This window comes from Bos grunniens, chromosome 20 (genome assembly GCF_055505025.1).
Source record: "Bos grunniens cultivar Pamir isolate PY7600 chromosome 20, Bosgru_T2T1.0, whole genome shotgun sequence".
In the NCBI taxonomy this organism is placed as follows: Eukaryota; Metazoa; Chordata; class Mammalia; order Artiodactyla; family Bovidae; genus Bos; species Bos grunniens.
In genome coordinates this window covers 57686518-57707972 of record NC_141184.1, presented here as the reverse complement: position 1 = coordinate 57707972, position 21455 = coordinate 57686518, and the positions used below count along the sequence as shown (strand labels likewise).

Genomic DNA, 21455 nt, shown 5'->3' with positions numbered 1-21455 from the left:
GCCAAAAATCATAGGTTTATAATCATTTGTATTCTTGGAGATCAGTAGTTTCTACTCTGGGCTTCCTAAAGAATCAGCCTGTGATGCAGGAGACCCAGGTTTGATCCCTGGGTTGAGAAGATCCCCTGGAAAAGGAAATGGCAACCCACTCCAGTATTCTTGCCTGGAGAATCCCATGGACAGGGGACTGTGGCAGGCTACAGTCCATGGGGTCTCAAAGAGTCATACACAACTGAGCGACTAACACTTTTCACTTGCTTCTTAGAAGTATTTTTTAAACCATTTAATAATTTTTAATCCCTTTAGATTGATAGTCATTTAATCCAAATTTCTAGGCTAGTTTTTTGTTTATATGTATGTGTGTGTGTTTAATGTATATATATATATATAATACACATATAACTATATATATATATATACATATATGGCTTTTTTTTTAACCTTTTTAGGATCTCTTGCACTTAAATTACACATATAACAGGATTAATCTATTTAAAGCTGAAATACGGGTGCATTATTCTCTTTCTTCACATGGCTACTAAACACCTGGAGCCAGGCCACAGGGTCACCATATGTTGGTTTTCAATTTTCCTTTGGGTGATACAATGATAAGTAACCTTTCTAATCAGCGATGCTCCTTCTTGACCTCTTTAGTGGTATGCTTTCCCCCCTGGCCATTAGGATCCTTTATTGCAAACAGCTGTTGAGAAATGTTACCAATAGGATAATGAGGACAAAGAGAATGTTTCATATCCAGAACCAGGGACCCAAGATGTTATACCCTTAGGATTTCACAAGGGCAGAAAATTTGTGTATGTCTCTTAATTGATCTTTAGAGTTGTTTAAGAAATTAAAAGCAAAAACCATCTAGCAGTAAAAAGGTTATTTTCTCTTCTTATACTGTTTTAATTTCTTAATGATATAATAATTATGAAATGGTATTGTGTTTTTATAATATCCCTTTCCCCTATTGGAGAAGGAAATGGCAACCTACGTCAGTATTCTTGCCTGGAAAATTCCATGGGCTACAATCCACAGGGTCACAAAGAGTTGGGCATGACTGAGTGACTTCACTTTCACTTTCCCCCATGTCAGCTGCTAATTTTAATTTTCTCAGGTAAATCAAAGAGCCTTTCTTCCCCCCTTTTTTTTAATCATCATTTAACAGCTATAGTTACTTGAAAAGGATGGAAACACTAAGAAAGCTAATCCTAATGTCTTTGACTATAAAAAAACCAATTATTCTATTCTGATCAAAGGAGCCCAAGTTCAGTCCTTTACAAAGTTATTTTCTTGATATCAGCTAAATTATTTTTCATTAGATGATTACTTTAAAACTCTACTCTATGTATTTTTAATTATGATTTATACTTGCTAATATTTTTATTGTTATTAATATTTGCAAACTTCCTTCATTTGAAAAATCAAATGGAATAGAAATCTTGGAGTTGATATTAAAATTTTAGATAAGTTTTGAAGAGTATTTTAACAGTATCTTTAATTACATTAGAGATGTACACTCTAATGTACATGATGATGTTACATTCTAATGTATAAGTTGATGCCTAAGCTCATGCTTTGAAAGTGAATGGGTTAGTCACTCAATTGTGTCCAACTCTGTGCGACCCTATCTATGGACTGTAGTCTACCAAGCTCTGGTCCATGAGATTCTCCAGGCAAGAATACTGGAGTGGGTTGCCCTTCTCTTCTCCAGGGGTGTCTTCCCAACCCAGGAATTGAGCCCATATCTCCCACATTGCAGGCAAATTCTTTACCATCTGAGCCACCAGGGAAGCTCTCAAGCTCATGTATTGAATGAATATATTATGAATTAGTACGTAGTATTTTTAATATAAATTTATTTATTTTAATTGGAGGCTAATTAATATTAAGTTGAGGTATCTTCCTTTAAAATACAGATAAAGTATAGGATTATGATTATGTCAATAAAGGACATTATGAATATTGAGTGGGGTTTTGTATGATGTTGTTGTTGTAAGTAAACCTTTACTAATCAGCCTTAATTGACCAGTGACTTTATTCAGTTTTGATACACTTAAAAGAAACTGAAAAGTAGCTTAATTGTGTGGAGATGTTTTAGGCATTGATATTAGACAACTGATTGAAATCTAGGTTTAGGTAGAATTGAAGCAATTGCTAAGTCTTTCTGAGCTTATGTTTCTCACACTTTCTAATAGATTGTCATGATGAAATGAGATACAGATATGAAGATGCCTAGCACAGTAGTTGCCAGTATACCGTGAAAAAGTAATTAGTTTCTTTTTTCATGCCTACAACATTGCTGCTAAGAAGTTATTTAGTGTATTCTGCAGTATCTCCAATGATTAGGAAATTATGATTGTTCAGGTCTGACTTTTCGAAGATTTTTCTGTACATTAAACAGATCTGCATAGTCCCCAGGTTTTTTAAAAAATCTTTTTTCCCAGTTTTATTGAAACATAATTGGCATAGATCACTGTATAGGTTTACAGTGTACAGCATGATGATTTAATTTACATATGTCGTGAAATAATGACTATAGTATGTTTTAGCTAGCATCTATCATCTCATATGGGTGTCCCCGGTGACTCAGCATTAAAGAATCTGCAATGCAGAAGACTGAGGAGATGTAGATTCGATTCCTTTGTCAAGAAGATACCCTGGAGGAGGGCATGGCAAGCCACTCCAGTATTCTTGCCTGGAGAATCCCATGGACAGAGGAGCCCAGTGGGCTACAGTCTACAGGGTTGCAAAGATTTAGACGTGACTGAAATGACTTGAGTATGCATGCACGCATCATCTCATATGGGCTTCCCAGATGGCTCACTGGTAAAGAATCCTCCAGCCAATGCAGGAGACATGGGCTTGACCCCTGGTTTGGAAAATCCCCTGGAGAATGAAATGACAACCCATTCCAGTTTTCTTGCCTGGGAAATCCCATGGACAGAGGAGCCTGGCAGGCTCTAGTACATGTGGTCACAAAAGAATTAGACACAACTTAGTGGCTAAAATAATCATCTCCTATAGATAAAATGAAAAGAAAAAAAATTGTTCCCTTGTGATGAGAACTTTTAGAATCTACTCTTTTTTTTAAGTTTTTTTTTTTTTTTTTTTTAAATGTGGACCATTTTTAAAGTCTTTATGGACTTTGTAACAGTATTGCTTCTGTTGTTTATGTTCTGCTTTTGGGGCCCATGAGGCATGTGGGATCTTAGCTTCTCCACCAAGGATCAAATCTGTACCCCCTGTATTGGAAATTGAATTCTTAACCACCAGGAAAGTTCCTTAGGATCTACTCTTTTAACAAATTTCCTGTGTACCTTCTACCTTTTATCCATTAGTTGAACTGATTTCTAAGTCAACATGCATATTTTATCTCCAATCCTGTATGTAACTTTTTTTTAAGTCATGTTTCAAAAACATTATTTAGAGTAAACAATCACTCCTTCAGGTACAGAAACATAAAATAGTAGTAAGTAAAACTAACAAAGGGCTTCTCAGGTTGCTAAACAACCCGCCTGCCAATGCAGTAGATGCAATTTGAGATGTGATTTGATCCCTGGGTCAGGAAGATCCCTTGGAGGAGTACATGAGAACCCACTCCAGTATACTTGCCTGGAGAATCCCATGGACAGAGTCGCCTGGCTGGCTGTGATTCATAGTGTTGTAAAGAATCAGACACGACTGAAGCGACTTAACATGCATGCACACAAAACTAACAAAATATAACTAAATATCATTTTTTTAGCTTCAGCATGTACTTCTCCAATGAGGAGAGGCACAGGTAAAATTGATATATTGTGGGATGATGCCAGTATAATGCATAAATCTTGTTTCTTCACTTAGATTGTTTCTAAGTGCATTAATGGTGTGAAACAATCAGGCAAGTTTCTTACAAAGAGAAAAATCTGTAGCAGTAATGTTAGATTCTTAGAAACATTTGAAATTCCTATAGAATGGCCTCTTTACTGGACATAGATAACGTGGTAGCTTGATTTCCAAAACTAAGATGATGAACTCATTAGGGCAAGTAAAGAATCTGTGAAGATATATTCATTTGTTTTATTTTTAAAACATTGATAGAAACTATATCCAGAAGACACTTAGTAATTTTTATGACTCTGATTTCTGTTGGAGGTAAAAACCTACATCTCTAAAAAGGAAGTATCACAATCCACAGACTTTAAGCCTACAAAAGATCAACTGATGTGGAAAATATGGAAAGACATTAAGAGACATGAGTTAGAATAAGAAGGTCCAATGTAAGTTGAATAGGAAGTTCTAGGAGAAAGAATGGAGAAGAGGTATATTAAAAGATTTAATGACTGAACTAGTAATTTTTATGAAACAAAGAAATATATAAATCCTCAAAGCATAGATAAATAAAAAGAACACATACAGTGTTGAAACTGCTCTGAAGCAAAGACAAAGAGAACTCTTGAAAGCAACTAGAAAGACTCTGTCACAAAGAAGCAGCAATTAGACTGACAAGTGATTTTTCATCAGCCTCTGTAAAGTCCAGGTGTCAATGAACTTAATATCTTCAAATGCAGGAGTAAGATAAGCAGCGCCTAGGACTCTATATTTGACTAAAATATCATTTTTGAAATGAAACTAAAAGATATTTTCAGACAAATAAGAATGAGTCCCTTGCTATTTTCGGGTTCACTTCAGTCACTCAGTCATGTCTGACTCTTTGCGACCCCATGAACCACAGCACGCCAGGCCTCGCTGTCCATCACCAACTCCCGAAGTCCACCCAAACCCATGTCCATTGAGTCAGTGATGCCATCCAACCATCTCATCTTCTGTCATCGCCTTCTCCTGCCCTCAATCTTTCCCAGCATCAGGATCTTTTCCAATGAGTCAGCTCTTCGCATCAGGTGGCCACAGTATTGGAGTTTCAGCTTCAGCATCAGTCCTTCCAATGAACACCCAGGACTGATCTCCTTTAAATGGACTGGTTGGATCTCCTTGCAGTCCAAGGGACTCTCAAGAGTCTTCTCCAACACCACAGTTCAAAAGCATCAATTCTTCAGCACTCAGCTTTCTTTATAGTCCAACTCTCACAGCCATACATGACCACTGGCAAAACCATAGCCTTGGCTAGACAGACCTTTGTTGACAAAGAGAATCTCTGCTTTTTAATATGCTGTCTAGATTGGTCATAACTTTCCTTCCAAGGAGTAAGTGTCTTTTAATTTCATGGCTGCAATCACTATCTGCAGTGATTTTGGAACCCAAAAAAAAAAAAGTCAGCCACTGTTTCCACTGTTTCCCCATCTATTTGCCATGAAGTGATGGGGCCGGATGCCGTGATCTTAGTTTTCTGAATGTTGAGCTTTAAGCCAACTTTTTCACTCTCCTCTTTCACTTTCATCAAGAGGTTCTTTAGTTCTTCCTCACTTTCTGCCATAAGGGTGGTGTCATCTGCATATATGAGGTTATTGATATTTCTCCCAGCAATCTTGATTCCAGCTTGTGCTTCCTCCACCCCAACGTTTCTCATGATGTACTCTGCATATAAATTAAATAAGCAGGGTGACAGTATACAGCCTTGACATATTCCTTTTCCTATTTGGAACCAGTCTGTTGTTCCATGTCCAGTTCTAACTGTTGCTTCCTGACCTGCATACAGGTTTGTTAAGAGGCAGGTCAGGTGATCTGGTAGTCCCATCACTTTCAGAATTTTCCACAGTTTATTATGATCCACACAGTCAAAGGCTTTGGCATAGTCAATAAAGCAGAAAGAGATGTTTTTCTGGAACTCTTTTGCTTTTTCAGTGATCCAGCAGATGTTGGCAATTTGATCTCTGGTTCCTCTGCCTTTTCTAAAACCAGCTTGAACGTCTGGAAGTTCACAGTTCACATATTGCTGAAGCCTGGTTTGGAGAATTTTGAGCATTACTTTACTAGCATGTGAGATGAGTGCAATTGTGTGGTAGTTTGAGCATTCTTTGGCATTGCTCTTCTTTGGGATTGGAATGAAAACTGACCTTTTCCAGTCCTGTGGCCACTGCTGAGTTTTCCAAATTTGCTGGCATATTGAGTGCAGCACTTTCACAGCATCATCTTTCAGGATTTGAAAGAGCTCAACTGGAATTCCATCACCTCCACTAGCTTTGTTCATAGTGGTGCTTCCTAAGGCCCACTTGACCTCACATTCCAGGATGTATGGCTCTAGGTGAGTGATCACACCATTGTGATTATGTGGTCGTGAAGATGTTTTTTGTACAGTTCTTCTGTGTATTCTTGACACCTCTTCTTAATATCTTCTGCTTCTGTTAGGTCCATACCATTTCTGTCCTTTATCGAGCCCATCTTTGCATGAAATGTTCCCTTGGTATCTCTAATTTTCTTGAGGACATCTCTAGTCTTTCCCATTCTATTGTTTTCCTCTATTTTTTGCACTGATCGCTGAGGAATGCTTTCTTATCTCTCCTTGCTATTCTTTGGAACCCTGCATTCAAATGGGTATATCTTTCCTTTTCTCCTTTGCTTTTTGCTTCTCTTCTTTTCACAGCTATTTGTAGGGCCGCCTCAGCCATTTTGCTTTCTTGCATTTATTTTTCTTGGGGATGGTCTTGATCCTTGTCTCCTGTACAATGTCCCGAACCTCCGTCCATGGTTCATCAGGTGCTCTGTAAATTTGATCTAGTCTCTTAAACCTATTTCTCACTTCTGCTGTATAGTCATAAAGGATTTGATTTAGGTCATATCTGAATGATCTAGTGGTTTTCCCCACTTTCTTCAATTTCAGTCTGAATTTGGCAATAAGGATTCATGATCTGAGCCACAGTCAGCTCCTGGTCTTGTTTTTGCTGACTGTATAGAGCTTCTCCATCTTGGGGTGCAAAGAATATAATCAATCTGATTTCAGTATTGTCCATCTGGTGATGTCCATGTGTAGTGTCTTCTCTTGTGTTGTTGGAAGAGGGTGTTTGCTATGATCAGTGCATTCTCTTGGCAGAACTCTATTAGCATTTGCCCTGCTTCATTCTGTACTCTACGGCCAAATTTGCCTATTACTCCAAATGTTTCTTGACTTCCTACTTTTTCATTGCAGATACCTATAATGAAAAGGACATATTTTTTGGCTGTTATATCTAGAAGGTCTTGTAGGTCTTCATAAAACCGTTCAATTTCAGCTTCTTCAGCATTACTGGTTGGGGCATAGATTTGGATTACCGTGCTATTGAATGGTTTGCAAACTTGGAAATGAACAGAGATCATACTGTCATTTTTGATATTGCATCCAAGTACTGCATTTCAAACTCTTGTTGTCTATAATGGCTACTCCATTTCTTCTAAGAGATTCCTGCCCACAGTAGTAGATATAATGATCAACTGAGTTAATTTCACCCATTCCAGTAGATCTTAGTTTGCTGATTCCTAGAATGTCGATGTTCACTCTTGCCATCTCCTATTTGACCACTTCCAACTTGCTATTTTAACTACTAAAGAATGTATGCTGGAAGAAAGAAGTTGAATTCAGAAGGTAGTAGTGGGCTGTAAGAAACAATTGGTTATTAAAGGCATTGGTAAACACAGAGCTATATCTAAACACACATTTGCTTAATGAGGGGGGGGTCACAAACTTAGATTTTGGATGTTAGGAAAAATTTTCTCCAAAAATTAACACACCAACATAGGGGTGCTAACTCTCACATTTCCCTAGTAGGAACATTTTTATAAAGATTTCCATAAGCATACATACCTTGCACTGAGAAATTTTACAGTCTTTTGTGAAACTTAGAAAGTAAAAACAGTAAAATTTAATAAATAAGGACAGTTCATTAAAATTAAAAATTAGTGAAAAATCTAACCATATTGATAGCATTCTTCTAATCTCTTTCTAGAATATTAAAGACTTTATCACAGAGCATTACCAATTCATGGCAGTTGGGTTACATGTCTAATTTTATCCTACCTTCTTCTGTTTCTCATAAATTCTAAGTGATAGTATTATTTTTTCATAACACTAACTATATTACCTGGTTAATCGTGGATGCTCAACAAAATTCTTGAATGAATGGGAAATAAACTGTTACTTGTTTTACCATGCAATTCTCCTAACTGGTTAAATGTTGATCCTATGAGGTTAGAAATATCATTTCCAATTTTCAGTGTAATATAACAGAAATTTCCCTTAATGGAGATTGTTGAGGACTTCTCTCTCCTTTAATTTCAAGGGCAAACATTAAGACCCCAGTTTCTCATAGAGAGCCTTCTCAAATGAATTATAGGTTTACTGAAGGGAATTGATTGCTGTAAGAAATAGGCAATTATTTATTAGTTCATAGAGGTTGTGAAACTAATCTTAAAAAAATCTTAACTTATCCTATGAAGAATAATGCATATGTGAAAGAGAACTCTGTTCTTCTAAAGCTAGGCTGGTGGGTAATCAAAAAACAGTCATCAGTGCCTCACACTTACTGTACTATGTTGTTCATTGTTCAGTCACCCAGCCGTGTTCTATACTCTGTCACCTTATATATTGTATTTAGGGAAATTAACCCACCTACTATGATTGTTATACAATTTCTCCAAGAGTAAAAATGTTTCAGTATTCATTTAATTTAATTAGAGGTTGGGACCTACCTTTTGATGCTTATTCAGCAATTGATATACATATGCAATTGGAACTGATATTCATATGTAAATATATTAACCATGGTGTAGGATTCAGTTTAAAGAGAAAAGGGTATTTCTCAAAGTGTGAACTTGTTCTCAAATTCTTCCAGAAAATGTACCTCTTGCTCTCTCAGTAAGAAATAAAATTTCCTTTTTTTTTTTGTCTTCCAAGACAGTATTTTTTATCTTGGTGTTCTTAATTCGGATTTCAAAGTCTTTCTTATTCAGGCTGATATTTTAGATGAGAAGTCTATTTGAAAACTCTGCAGAGTCTCCTCCAAGACTAGTTTAACATCTTGAGAGTTTCCCCATACGTGGATTTCTTGTCCCATACTTTAAACAGCAATATGTGAGATGTTAATACCTAGCAGATTCAAATTCCCAGGAGCCCACTAAAATAATAAATTCTTTTTTTAAGAGTGGGAATCAAACTTTCAAAATGTGTTATTCCCTGAAGCATATGAGTGCTTTATCAGAGGACTCTATTGTAGAATCTTGAGATTACATTTTTGGAAAGAATATCTTAAGCAGTTGCCATTTTAAGGTAGAGGTTTTCAAGAAACTTTTGGAAAATATCAATATAGTTTCTATAACTTGACTAAATAGTGTGTTTTCCTAATAGATACTATGAATATTGTCCTTTACAATGATAGGATTTTCTTTGCATAGTTCTGTCTAAAGAAACTTTAGGCTTCTTTTCTTCTGTCTAAAGTAAGATTTAGACCTAATGAAAATGTTAGTCAGTTGTGTCCGACTCTTTGTAATCCCAGGGACTATAGCCTGCCAGACTCCTCTATCCATGGAATTCTCCAAGCAAGAATACTGCAGTGGGTAGCTATTCCCTTCTCCAAGGGATCTTCCCAACCCAGGGATCGAATCCAAGTAGATTCTTTACTGCAGGAAGATTCTTTACTGTCTGAGCCACCAGAGAAGCTCTTATACCTAATTAAAATAATAAAATATTGAGAGTATGGTCAAGAATTACAACATTGTTAGTAATTTCTCAATCATTATCCTAACAATGCTTTTCTGTTTTTGTGAATATATTTATCTTTGAATATGAGTATTTTTGATATATGATATAATATTTTAAGAGTGTAGAATATTAATCCTATTGCTTTTAAATAAACTAGGAGAATATGTTTAGGAACATATAGTAAAAAACCATCTCCTGTAGAAAAGGAAGAATAAATTAGTACAAATAGCTTTCTCTTTAAACAGAAACTGAAACTTTGAAAGAAAGAGGAATTTGTAATATGTTGGATTGTAGGACAGGAAAGTTTTATCTTTATATTATGATCCACAGCACATGTTTTTCTTTTCTGGGGTTTTAACTTTCTTCTGGCTCAATAATTCTCCACATGGGATTTAAAGTAGATAAATTAGGTATAATAGATGAATTTTTTAGAGTATTTTAAAAGTCTAATATAAATTTTGTTTCTTTCTCTGCCTGGTGGAGTGAAACACCTTAAAGAGGGGCCCCGGAAAAATCCTTCCTTTTTGCTGTGTTCTGTGGGGCATCTCTGTTTGTAGCAGTGATTAACTAGTGAATTCATTATGTTACTATTGTATTTCTGAATTGTGTTTATGTGGCAAAAATTATTTTTAAAAAGTTTTAATTAAGATACAGTTGACAAATAGCATAATATTAGTTTCAGGTGTACAACATAATGATTCAATATTTGTGCATATTGCAAAATTATCGTGACAATAAATATAGTTAATATATATCACCATAAATAGTTATAATTTTTTTTCTTGTGATATGTGGCATAAGTTTGTACATTTATGCTTTGAGAATAAAAGAGCAGTTGGGGAATAATAGCAATAGAATTGAATGTTGCATATAAATGTATCTGTACACGCCAGATTAATATGTTCTTATTGCAAATTTATATATTATAGATATTGTTTCCAGTTTAAATTGAAAACTTTTAATGTCACTAATGATGCTAGTTTGTTGTTGTTCAGTTGCTCAGTCGTGTCTGACTCTTTTGCAACCCCATGGATTGCAGCATGCTAGGCTTCCTTGTCCTTCACCATCTCCCGGAATTTGCTAAAACTCGTGTCCGTTGATTCAGAAATGCCGTCCAACCATCTGATCTTCTGTTGTCCATTCTCCTCCTGCCTTGAGTCTTTCCCAGCATCAGGATCTTTTCCAATGAGTTGGCTGTATGTATCAGGTAGCCTAACTGTTGGAGATTCAGCATCAGCCATTCCAATTAATATTCAGGGTTGATTTCCTTTGGATTGACTGGTTTGATCTCCTGGCTGTCCAAGGCACTCTTAAGAGTCTTCTCCAACACCACAGTTCAAAGGTATCAATTCTTTGGCACTCTCCCTTTTTTATTGTCCAGCTCTCACATCCGTACATGCCTGCTGGAAAAACGATAGCTTTGACTATACGAATCTTTGTAGGCAAACTAATGTCTTTGCCTTTTAATACACTATCTAGGTTTATCCCAGCTTTTCTTCCAAGGAGCAACCATCTTTTAATTTCATGGCTGCAGTCACCGTCCACAGTGATTTTGGAGCCCAAGAAAATAAAGTCCGCTGCTGTTTCCACTGTTACCCCATCTTTTTGCCTTGAAGTGATGAGACCAGATGCCATGATCTTCGTGTTTTGAATGTTGAGTTTTAAGCTAGCTTTTTCACTCTCCTCTTTCATCTTCGTCAAGAGGCTCTTTAGTTCCTCTTTGCTTTCTGCCATATGGGTGGTGTCATCTGCATATCTGAGGTTATTGATGTTTCTACTGGCAATCTTGAATCCAGCTTGTGCTTCATCCAACTTGGCATTTCACATGATTACTCTGCATATAAGTTAAACTAGTAGGGTGACAGTAGATAGCCTTGACATACTCCTTTCCCAATTTGAAACCAGTCCATTGTTCATGTCCAGTTCTATTGCTTCTTGACCTGCATACCGGTTTCTCAGGAGGCAGGTCAGGTGGTCTGGTATTCCCATCTCTTTAAGAATTTTCCACAGTTTGTTGTGATCCACAAAGTCAAAGGCTTTAGCATAATCAATGAAACAGAAGTAGATGTTTTTCTAGAATTCTCTAGCTTTTTCTGTGATCCAACACATATTGGCAATTTGATCTCTGATTCCTCTGCCTTTTGTAAACCCATCTTGAATGTCTGGAAGTTCTTGGTTCACGTATTTTGAAGCCTAGTGTGGAGGATTATGAGCATTACTTTGTTAGTGTGTGAAATGAGTGCAATTATGCAATAGTTTGAACATTCTTTGGTGTTGCTCTTCTTTGGGATTGGAATGAAAACTGACCTTTTCCAGTCCTGTGGCCACTGCTGAGTTTTCCAAATTTGATGGCATATTGAGTGTAGCACTTCAACAGCATCATCTTTTAGATTTAAAATAGCTCAGCTGGAATTGCATCACCTCCACTAGCTTTGTTTGTAATGATGCTTCCTAAGGCCCTCTTGACTTCACATTCCAGGATGTCTAGCTCTAGGTGAGTGATCACACCATCGTGATTTTCTGGGTCATTAATATCTTTTCGGTATAGTTCTTGTGTGTATTCTTGCCCCCTCTTCTTAATATCTTCTATTTCTGTTAGGTCCATACTGTCTCTGTCCTTTATTGTTCCTATCTTTGCGTGGACTGTTCCATTAGTATTCTCTAATTTTCTTGAAGAGATCTCTAGTCTTTCCCATTCTATTATATTCCTTTATTTCTTTGCATCATTCACTTAAAAACACTTTCTTATCTCTCCTTAGTGTTCTCTGGAACTCCGCATTCAGATGGGTATATGTTTCCCTTTCTCCTTTGCTTTTCACTTCTCTTCTTTTCTCAGTTATTTGTAAGGCCTCCTTAGACAACCATTTTGCCTTTTTTGCATTTCTTTTCTTAGGGATGCTTTTGAACACTGCCTCCTGCTAGTTGGTGAGCATATATTAAAAATACCTAAAATTTTGCAGTATTTTCTCCAAAGTAATCTTTTTTGGCCATTCTGTTCAAACACTTTATTTTGGTATATGTTGGACAGCTTATTTTAAAATCTGATAGATTAATATGTGCATGCATGCTCAGCCACTTTAGTTGTGTCTGACTCTTTGCAACTCCATAGACTGTAGCCTTCCAGGCTCCTCTGTCCATGGGATTCTGCAGTCAAGAATACTAGAGAGGGTTGCCATGCCCTTCTCCAGGAGATCTTCCTGGCCCAAGGATTGAACCCGTAGCTCCCATGTCTCCTGCATTGCAGGCAGATTCTTTACCCACTGAGCCACCTCGGATGTGTGAACAAAATGAGATATTTTAAATTGCCAGCATTACAGTTAAATGTAATTCTCCTGTGCTGCAGTGGGGTAGTGAGAAGTCATAATCAAGAAGACAGAACAGCTCCAAATAACATCTGAAATATATCAGTTATGGAAATGGCACATAAATAGCAGCATTTGTTCAAAACCAAATTTCCCTTTCATGAAAGTGGGCTACATTGATGAACTGCAAATAACATTGCTAGATTGTTCTTTGGGGATATAATAATTTTAGAAATCACTCCCTGTACATTCCCATAGTCTCTCTTTTAAAAAAAATACTCTTTATTAGAATATTTCATTAGGTCTAGGAAATTACCTACTCGGCGACTCTATTAGTTCTAAAGTTTGTGCTATCGTATGTTTTGGGGAGTCATAAATATATGTGTCCTTTCCACATATTCTTTCCTTCTCACTACTCTCTAGTAATAGAATTTGTGTAAGTTATTTTAAAAAGTCTGATTAAAATGAAGATATAATTAAAAACAAAGATATACTTTATCTATTGAAAAAAGAATTATGAAGACAATATTAAAAATTAATCTGTGATTTTTCCTTCTGGCTTACTTCACTCTGTATAATAGGCTCCAGTTTCATCCACCTCATTAGAACTGATTTAAATGTATTCTTTTTAATGGCTGAGTAATACTCCATTGTGTATATGTACCACAGCTTTCTTATCCATTCATCTGCTGATGGACATCTAGGTTGCTTCCATGTCCTGGCTATTATAAACAGTGCTGCGATGAACATTGGGGTACACGTGTCTCTTTCCCTTCTGGTTTCCTCAGTATGTATGCCCAGCAGTGGGATTGCTGGATAACGCATATATATGGAATTTAGAAAGATGATAACAATAACCCTGTGTACGAGACAGCAAAAGTGACGCTGATGTATGGAACAGTCTTATGGACTCTGTGGGAGAGGGAGAGGGTGGGAAGATTTGGGAGAATGGCATTGAAACATGTAAAATATCATGTATGAAACGAGATGCCAGTCCAGGTTCAATGAACGATACTGGATGCTTGGGGCTGATGCACTGGGACGACCTGGAGGGATGGTATGGGGAGGGAGGAGGGAGGAGGGTTCAGGAGGGGGAGCACATGTATACCTGTGATGGATTCATTTTGATGTTTGGCAAAACTAATACAATTATGTAAAGTTTAAAAATAAAATAAAATTAAAAAAAAAATAAAAATAAAAATTAATCTGTGAAACGGGTAACCTACCTTCCAAAAGGACCTCCTCTAAAATCCTCATCTCTGATGCTTCAATACCAGCAAGAGACAAGTAATGCTTAATATGGCTTATATACTGTGGGTATTTTTTATGGACAAGTGGATATGATTTTAGTCTCTACTTCTGATCAACTTGCTTTTGCCTTCTTTCCTAGGAAGTGTGTAGAGAGCTCTGGTGTCTCAGCAAAAGCAACCGCTGTGTCACCAACAGTATTCCTGCAGCTGAGGGAACACTCTGTCAAACTGGGAATATTGAAAAGGGGGTAAGCTCAAAAGATTCATTAGCTTTTAACATGTAGACAAAACTGACAAATTTCTGATTTTGATATTCAGCCACTAGAAAATCATGCGTACTAATTAAAATGTGCTTGAGAAGATAGTAATTTTCTAGCCTAATGAATTATCTTGATATCTGTAAATATGCATTGTTCAGGAAAGTATAGTGAGTATTTTCTGAGTCAAGTTCATCTTTCTATATGTATACATTTGAGCTGTATGGGCACAAAAAAAGCCCAACAGCAATCTTATTTAATAGAGTCTATTTAGTCATATGGATGTTTTTTTTGCAACAATTTCCAAGAAAATTATGTGATCCTAAAATATATTTTATAACTATAGTCTAATGAGTCATTTTTAAATTGTAATATGAAAGATCTAACAGTAGAAGAATAATTTATTGAGCATAGAAATTATTGCTGAATAATTTTTAGTATCATCGTCCTAGTTTTCAAAAACCATAATTATTAGGAATTGTTTAAACAGATAAAAATATTTTAGGCTATTCTTGAAATTCTTTAGGAATTGCTATATATATGATTCTAAAATTTATTGCTATGAACTGAGTTTACAACAGTAACTACACTGTCATCTGTTCTCAGTTCTGACTTCTTCCATGTTAGTTGGGCTAGTTTCAACAAAGATTATAGTGAAATTCAGCTTGCAATCTGACGTTTAAATGAAAAGAATGAAAGCTTTTGGGCAGCTGTCACAGTTTATTAATCCTTGCTGATGGCTTCATTCAGGACCCATGTCCAAGTGCCATGTTGATGGTTTTTCCATGCTGAGTTTGAAAATGTTGGTAAATTATGCTAAGTGTATAAATTGATAGGGTCATTTTTTAAAGATTAAGAATCTTTTTGTGAAACTTTTGTAAGTAGCCAATAAAAATACAGAGACCTTCACACACTACCAAAAATTCTTTCTGTTTTTTCATAGATGTAATAGAAATATTAGGAACCACATTCTTGAAACAACAGTCTAGGTTTATTCTGGAACCAACAATTCTTGTCAATGACAAGTAGCAATTTATATCAATCTGTACTTAGAAGAAATAACACAACAGTAAAGGGAAAGTCACAGTGAGAATCTGTTTCTTTATTTGCCATTGATTGATTATTATTCTTGTGATCTACACCAGCAGCTCACTTTTTCTATTTGCCTGTAATAATACTATCACTAGACCTGATATCTCTTTTTATTTTACTTTAATTTTTAACCCAAAGCATGAAGAACTCATTCTTTTAAACACTTAAGAGCTCTCCTGAAAGCATCTGTAAATTATATGATCACTCTAATTAGGTAAATCACAAGTAGTGGCTATCTGAAAACCCAACACAGTCACCTTTATGGTAAACACAGTTAATATCTCATAATTTGTGCTTAACAGCAGGGTCTGAAATATCATATTTTAAAGCTTATGTGCATATAATTGATAGAGATGTCATTTACATATGCATTACATTTTTGAAGGCTACTTAGAAAATGTTCTAAATAATGTCAAAGCTAACAATATTGAATTTAAATTTAGATTAGCAAATAGAAGGGAAATATAATTATTTCTAAGCATAAGTAAGAATAAGCACAGGCAAGAGAAAGTAAATAAAATGGGGCAAAAATGTATTTGATTTCTAAAGATTCACTTTCTTAATCTAGGCTAATGGTTGTCAACTTTTTAATTGTTAAATACTTTGTTCAAATGCATTCTACATAATTCTGTTATGTACATTTGAAAACAATGGAAATGCTTAGGTTAAAAGAACCCCTTGCCTGCCTCCTTACCCTCTCCTTAGAATCTTCTCAGCTTCCAGCAGACTTTGGCACAACAACTTGCACTCTGTTAAAGTCTATTTAAGAACTTGTAAGTGTTAGCAAACTTTGCCTACCAAGAGGTCATTAATATTCACAACATTAGAGTGCAGTTTCGTAAAGTCAATACTTTGGATTTCATCATCTCAAATTAATATGTAAAACAAATCTTAGCCGTTCTTCCAAAGTCATGGAAGTTTTATAGATAGAATAGCCTTAGGATATTTTTCAATGAATGAATGAAAAAAAACAAATAAACATAAAAACTCTTAGAAAGGACAGAGTGCTAGGAGAAGACTCTCAAAATATCCTTATCATTAATTTTGAATTTATGAAAAAACTTTGAAGGCTAGATCAACTTACATTTTTTTCCAACTTACATTTTTAAGGGAGAAAAGTACAAAGAACTATTCATGTGAGCTGAATTTATTTTATTTTTCACTTACTGCATTTGCCTTGTTATCTGTTTTTGAATTTTTATTGTTGTTGTTCTCAAGCTACTTTTTTCCTTAAGAGAGAAGCATGGTGCTATTAACAAATGCAGATTTTCCTCTGAAAGCTATACCTGTTTGGGTATTAGGGCTTCCCAGGTGGCACTAGAGGTAAAGAACCCACCTGCCAGTGCAGGAGACATAAGAGACAAAGGTTCAAAATCCCTGGGTTGGAAGGATCCCTTGGAGGAGGACATAGCAACCCACTCTAGCATCCTTGCCTGGAGAATGGCTCCTGAGCGCAGAGCAGCCTGGTAGGCTGCAGTCCATAGGGTTGCAGAGTTGGACAGGACTGAAGTGACTGGGCATGCATACACATTTGGATAGTAAATAAGAGCCCAGAATTTAATTCAAACCAAAATAGCCTTGCAAACAGTAACAAAATTAAAGCAAAGTTTTCAGTTGGTCTGATCAGCTTTGTGTATCCAGTCTGTATTTGTGCCATCTGTAAATAGTTGACATTATCAGTAATAATGATTATAAATGATAATGAATAGTTTTATACTTACAGTGTGCCAAGCACATATTTGTTCTGTTTACTATTGACAAAAATCTTCTACAGTGGGTACTGTTTTAATTCCATTTTACAGATGAAGAAAGAAAGACTTGAAAGCCTAAGATTACATAGCAATTGAATAGTAAAGCTGAGATTCTAGCCCAGGTCTTTCTGATTCCAAAGTTGAAAACTGTCCCTCTCTACTGCCTATAATTATACTTTACCTTCAAATGGGAAATGATGTGGAATAAAAGGCAAATTTTCACTGTCATAAGAATGCTGAGTCACTGAGCCTGAAATGGTTTAACAATATGTTTTACCCTTTATTAATAAGTGGATTTTTCATTTATTTACTTGTAACAGTTTGTTATCTCTGGAATCACAATAAAAAGGCCCTTGGACAGAACATTGAGCTAAATATATATGGTAGTTGGCAAAATAGTGAATTGGCAAAATAATGAATCATTTTAAAGTGAGAGCAAATCTATTTTTACATATTTCATAGAGATAGAGTGAGAATGAAATGAGATACTATCTTGGTGAGCTTTTTTTTGGCTTCCTCAGAGGAATGGTGCTAATATACGTTACGAGAACATCATCATTACTTTTCATCATTATGTGCCAACCTTAGATGTTGGTGGGCAGAAAATTATTTGCCAGACTGTCTTAACTGGTAGTACTGAGCATCACAGACTGTAAGCATGAGTTTGTGTGTCTCAGAAGCATGAATGGTATATCCACAACCTCTGATCTTAATTCTGAATTTCAAAACTACTCTCAGCAGAAGGAACAAGAAGGAACCTATATCCTGTCTAGCCAGCAGGATAAAACCAAAGCTGCTCATAGTTTTTTAAATAAATCTTTTTTTTTTTTTAAGTCTGGGGGAGGGGAGAAATATGGCTCAAGTGATAGCATAGACATATCCAGAGTACTGGATCCACAATGATCTCGTCAAACTCTGGCTACAAAAGATACGGGATCTTTGCCCGGGGGCACAGTTCCACAAATGTTCCATGTAAGTATGGGAACTGTTCCATGCACATTTAGCAGATGGAGTAAGAAATATGGCCAAAAAATTAAAAACTGATCTTTGCGTGAGTCCTGGGGGGTCTGACATCGCTATTACAGCCATTGGATGTTTGCCTGAATAAGCCATTCAAGGGCTGAATAAGAACCATATGGTTTGAATGGATGTGCTCTGGGACAGTAGCATTAACCAAAGGAGGAAATTTGATGAGCCCAGACAGTGCACTGGTACTGTATGTCCATGGGTCACACTACTACAAATCAGTCAGTATAACTTGCAGTAAAAGAGTTTTCGTTAGACATGCCATCAGCAATAGCCCTTTGGATAGAACTCGGAGGGATGCCATATTTGATAAGATAGTAAACAAAGATCTGTAGTATAAAAATTCTGATAGTAGTGTTGGCATTGTTACTAAACAGAATATTAAGGATAATCAAAACCCAGCTCTTGTAAGCTCTGATGGTGACCACAAAGAACATTTCATATACTTGGTTTATTGCCAAAAGATTAATTTAATGATTCTACAAGACCCAATTAGAGACACAGTCCAGAATTTAGGCTTACATATACATGACATTGATTCCTAATATTTTTGCATGGTAAACATAAGACTAGATTAGAATTATTACATGTCCTTTTAAAGCACTGTCTATATAATAGGACATTTGCAGCCTTAGATCTTCATTCTCTTAGAGTAGAATTTAATATGTTTTGACTGTGTCCCAAACTATAAACACAGGAAGTGAAGAAAGAATAACTTTTCCAATTGCTCTAGAAATTTGAATAGTATGGGATGACAGGTTCTGATTTAGAATTTGGGCTGAAATAAACTTTAGCATTCCCACACCTGCACAGCGAAAGATTAGCCTTCTAATAACACTGTGCTCCAACTCTAAGCTTTTCTGATTTGGGAAGAATGTTCTATATTGAATCACCAATATCACATCCTTTAAAATCTTAGGATTTCCTTAGAATTATCTTATTCCAGATGCTGACTAGACCCAGTGCTGGCTATGGTACAAGATCTACCATAATTACATCCTAAAATATGTCTAGTTTAAAAAAATTATTTTAAAATACTGTGTGTATACTTATTTTGAATTTTACTTTGTAGAATTCTGACAAATTTTCAAAGTTAGATTGTTTGATTTATAATATTAATAAAATTCAGTGGCTTAACAGAAAGAAATGTTTAATGATGAATAAATGTTTCTTAAGAAAAATTTTAAAGCCTCACTGGAATATATCATCTTTCTAGATAGTTTTAAAGACATATTTCTTTTATTTAGAAGGAATGTGAAAAGCAAGAATGAGCAATACGAGATTTTATGTTTGGAATGTGATAGTTTCACTTCTTTCACCTTTCTGAATCTGGTTAAACACACCTGAATTAGTGAAAAGAAGGCCAAATTTATCTACTTTCTCTGGATAGTTTAGGCTAAAGTAATATGACTGATATTTAGAATAGTACAAAATCACTAGATTGGATATAACCCTTGAGAATAAAAATTAAAAACTAGTTTCCCTCTGAATATTTAACTTTTCTAGTTTAAGAAATGAAGTAAAATTCTATGCCTGTGGAAATAGAACTTTTACAGTTTTGGCATCTTCAGGTTAAAAAAGAATAAAAATAGAAAATACAAAACTCGGAATTCTCACCTTTACTGTGCTTATAGAATTTGTATACTTAAAGTTTATTTGGTGTAAACTAATTATATTAATTATGACTTCTATTTAATCTTAGTACAGGTTGATTAATATCATCATCTAGAAAATTAGCTCAAATAACTTGATCCACGTGAAGTTCCTTATAGGTTTCTTAAAAAACTTATTAAGTTAAATGAGTTTCTTCTCTTAAAATCATGTACTACATTAAGATACATAATACTACCAGAAGGAGAGGTAGCAAAAATTCCAGAGATCCTTTCCTATAAACACAAGGTTGAGAGGAAAGTAAACATGCACAAAAGAACATTTTGCCAGAGAGCAAAGTTAAACAAGTCATTTGATAGATTTTTAACTTCTTTGAAGGTATGTCTGTATAGAACTAATTTCTGTGAGTGAGTGAGTGAAGTCGCTCAGTCGTGTCTGACTCTTTGCGACCCCGTGGACTGTAGCCCACCAGGCTCCTCCGTCCATGGGATTCTCCAGGCAAGAATACTGGAGTGGGTTGCCATTTCCTTCTCCAGGGGATCTTCCCAGCCCAGGGATCGAACCCAGGTCTCCCGCATTGCAGGCAGACGCTTTAATCTCTGAGCCACCAGGGAAGCCCTTTCTGTAGTCATCCTAATCCAAACCATATTATAATCAAAAACTTGAATTAGACCCCACTTTGTAGTTAGGGAAACTAAAGAAAAGAAACAAAGGACTTGCTTTGGACCAAAGAAGGATGTTGCTAAAATGAGAACTGAAATTTGTAACAGGCTACACACAGACTTCCGTGGTGGGCTTCCCTGGTGGCTCAGATGGTAAAGAATCCGCCTGCAATATGAGAGACCTGGGTTTGATCCCTGTGTTGAGAAGATCCCCTGGAGGAGGCATGGCAACCCACTCCAGTATTCTTACCTGGAGAATCCCCATGGACAGATGAGCCAAGAAAATGTTTGGGCTTCCCTGGTGGGATCAGAAAGTAAAGAATCTGCCTGCAATGTGGGAGACCTGGGTTCGATCCCTCAGTTGGGAAGATTCGCGGGAGAAGGGAATAGCTATTCACTCCAGTAATTCAGGCCTGGAGAATTCCATGGGGTCACAAAGAATCGGACATGACTGAGCAACTTTGAGCTTCCTTGGTAGCTGGGCTTCCCTGGTAGCTTAGCTGTTAAAGAATCCTCCTGCAATGCAGGAGACCCTGGTGGTATTTCTGGGTCAGGAATTTTCCCTGGTGAAGGGATAGACTACCCACCCCAGTATTCTTGGGCTTCCCTGGTGGCTCAGATGGTAAAGAATGCACCTGCAATGCAGGAGACGTGGGTTCAATCCCTGGGATTGATCCCCTGGAGATCCCCTGGAGGAGGGCATGGCAACCCACTCCAGTATTCTTGCCATGGAGAATCCCCATGGACAGAGGAGACTGGTGGGCTACAGTCCATGGGGTAGCAAAGAATCTGACATGACTGAGCGACTAAAATCAACACACTGACTGAAGACTAAGTTGTTAATTAATTATTAAACTAGACACTAGTCTCTTGTCAACTGCTAAATGGCTGATA

General features: G+C 36.3%; 1 protein-coding gene across 22 annotated transcripts in view; it reads left to right on the top strand.

Annotated features, from left to right (window-relative positions):
* The window catches only part of ADAMTS6 (ADAM metallopeptidase with thrombospondin type 1 motif 6), a 279491-nt gene that overhangs the window by 149300 nt on the left and 108736 nt on the right, over nucleotides 1–21455 (top strand). For 21 of the 22 annotated variants that reach the window (XR_015148908.1, XR_015148909.1, XR_015148911.1 and 18 more), the window contains one exon: nucleotides 14303–14410. Coding sequence is in view for 13 of the 22 variants with exons in the window: in XM_086361952.1 (XP_086218078.1) it covers nucleotides 14303–14410 (108 nt within the window). In the remaining 9 variants the exon portion in view is untranslated. The remainder of the gene's footprint in view (nucleotides 1–14302; nucleotides 14411–21455) is intronic. The other variant, XM_086361953.1, reaches the window with a different exon arrangement.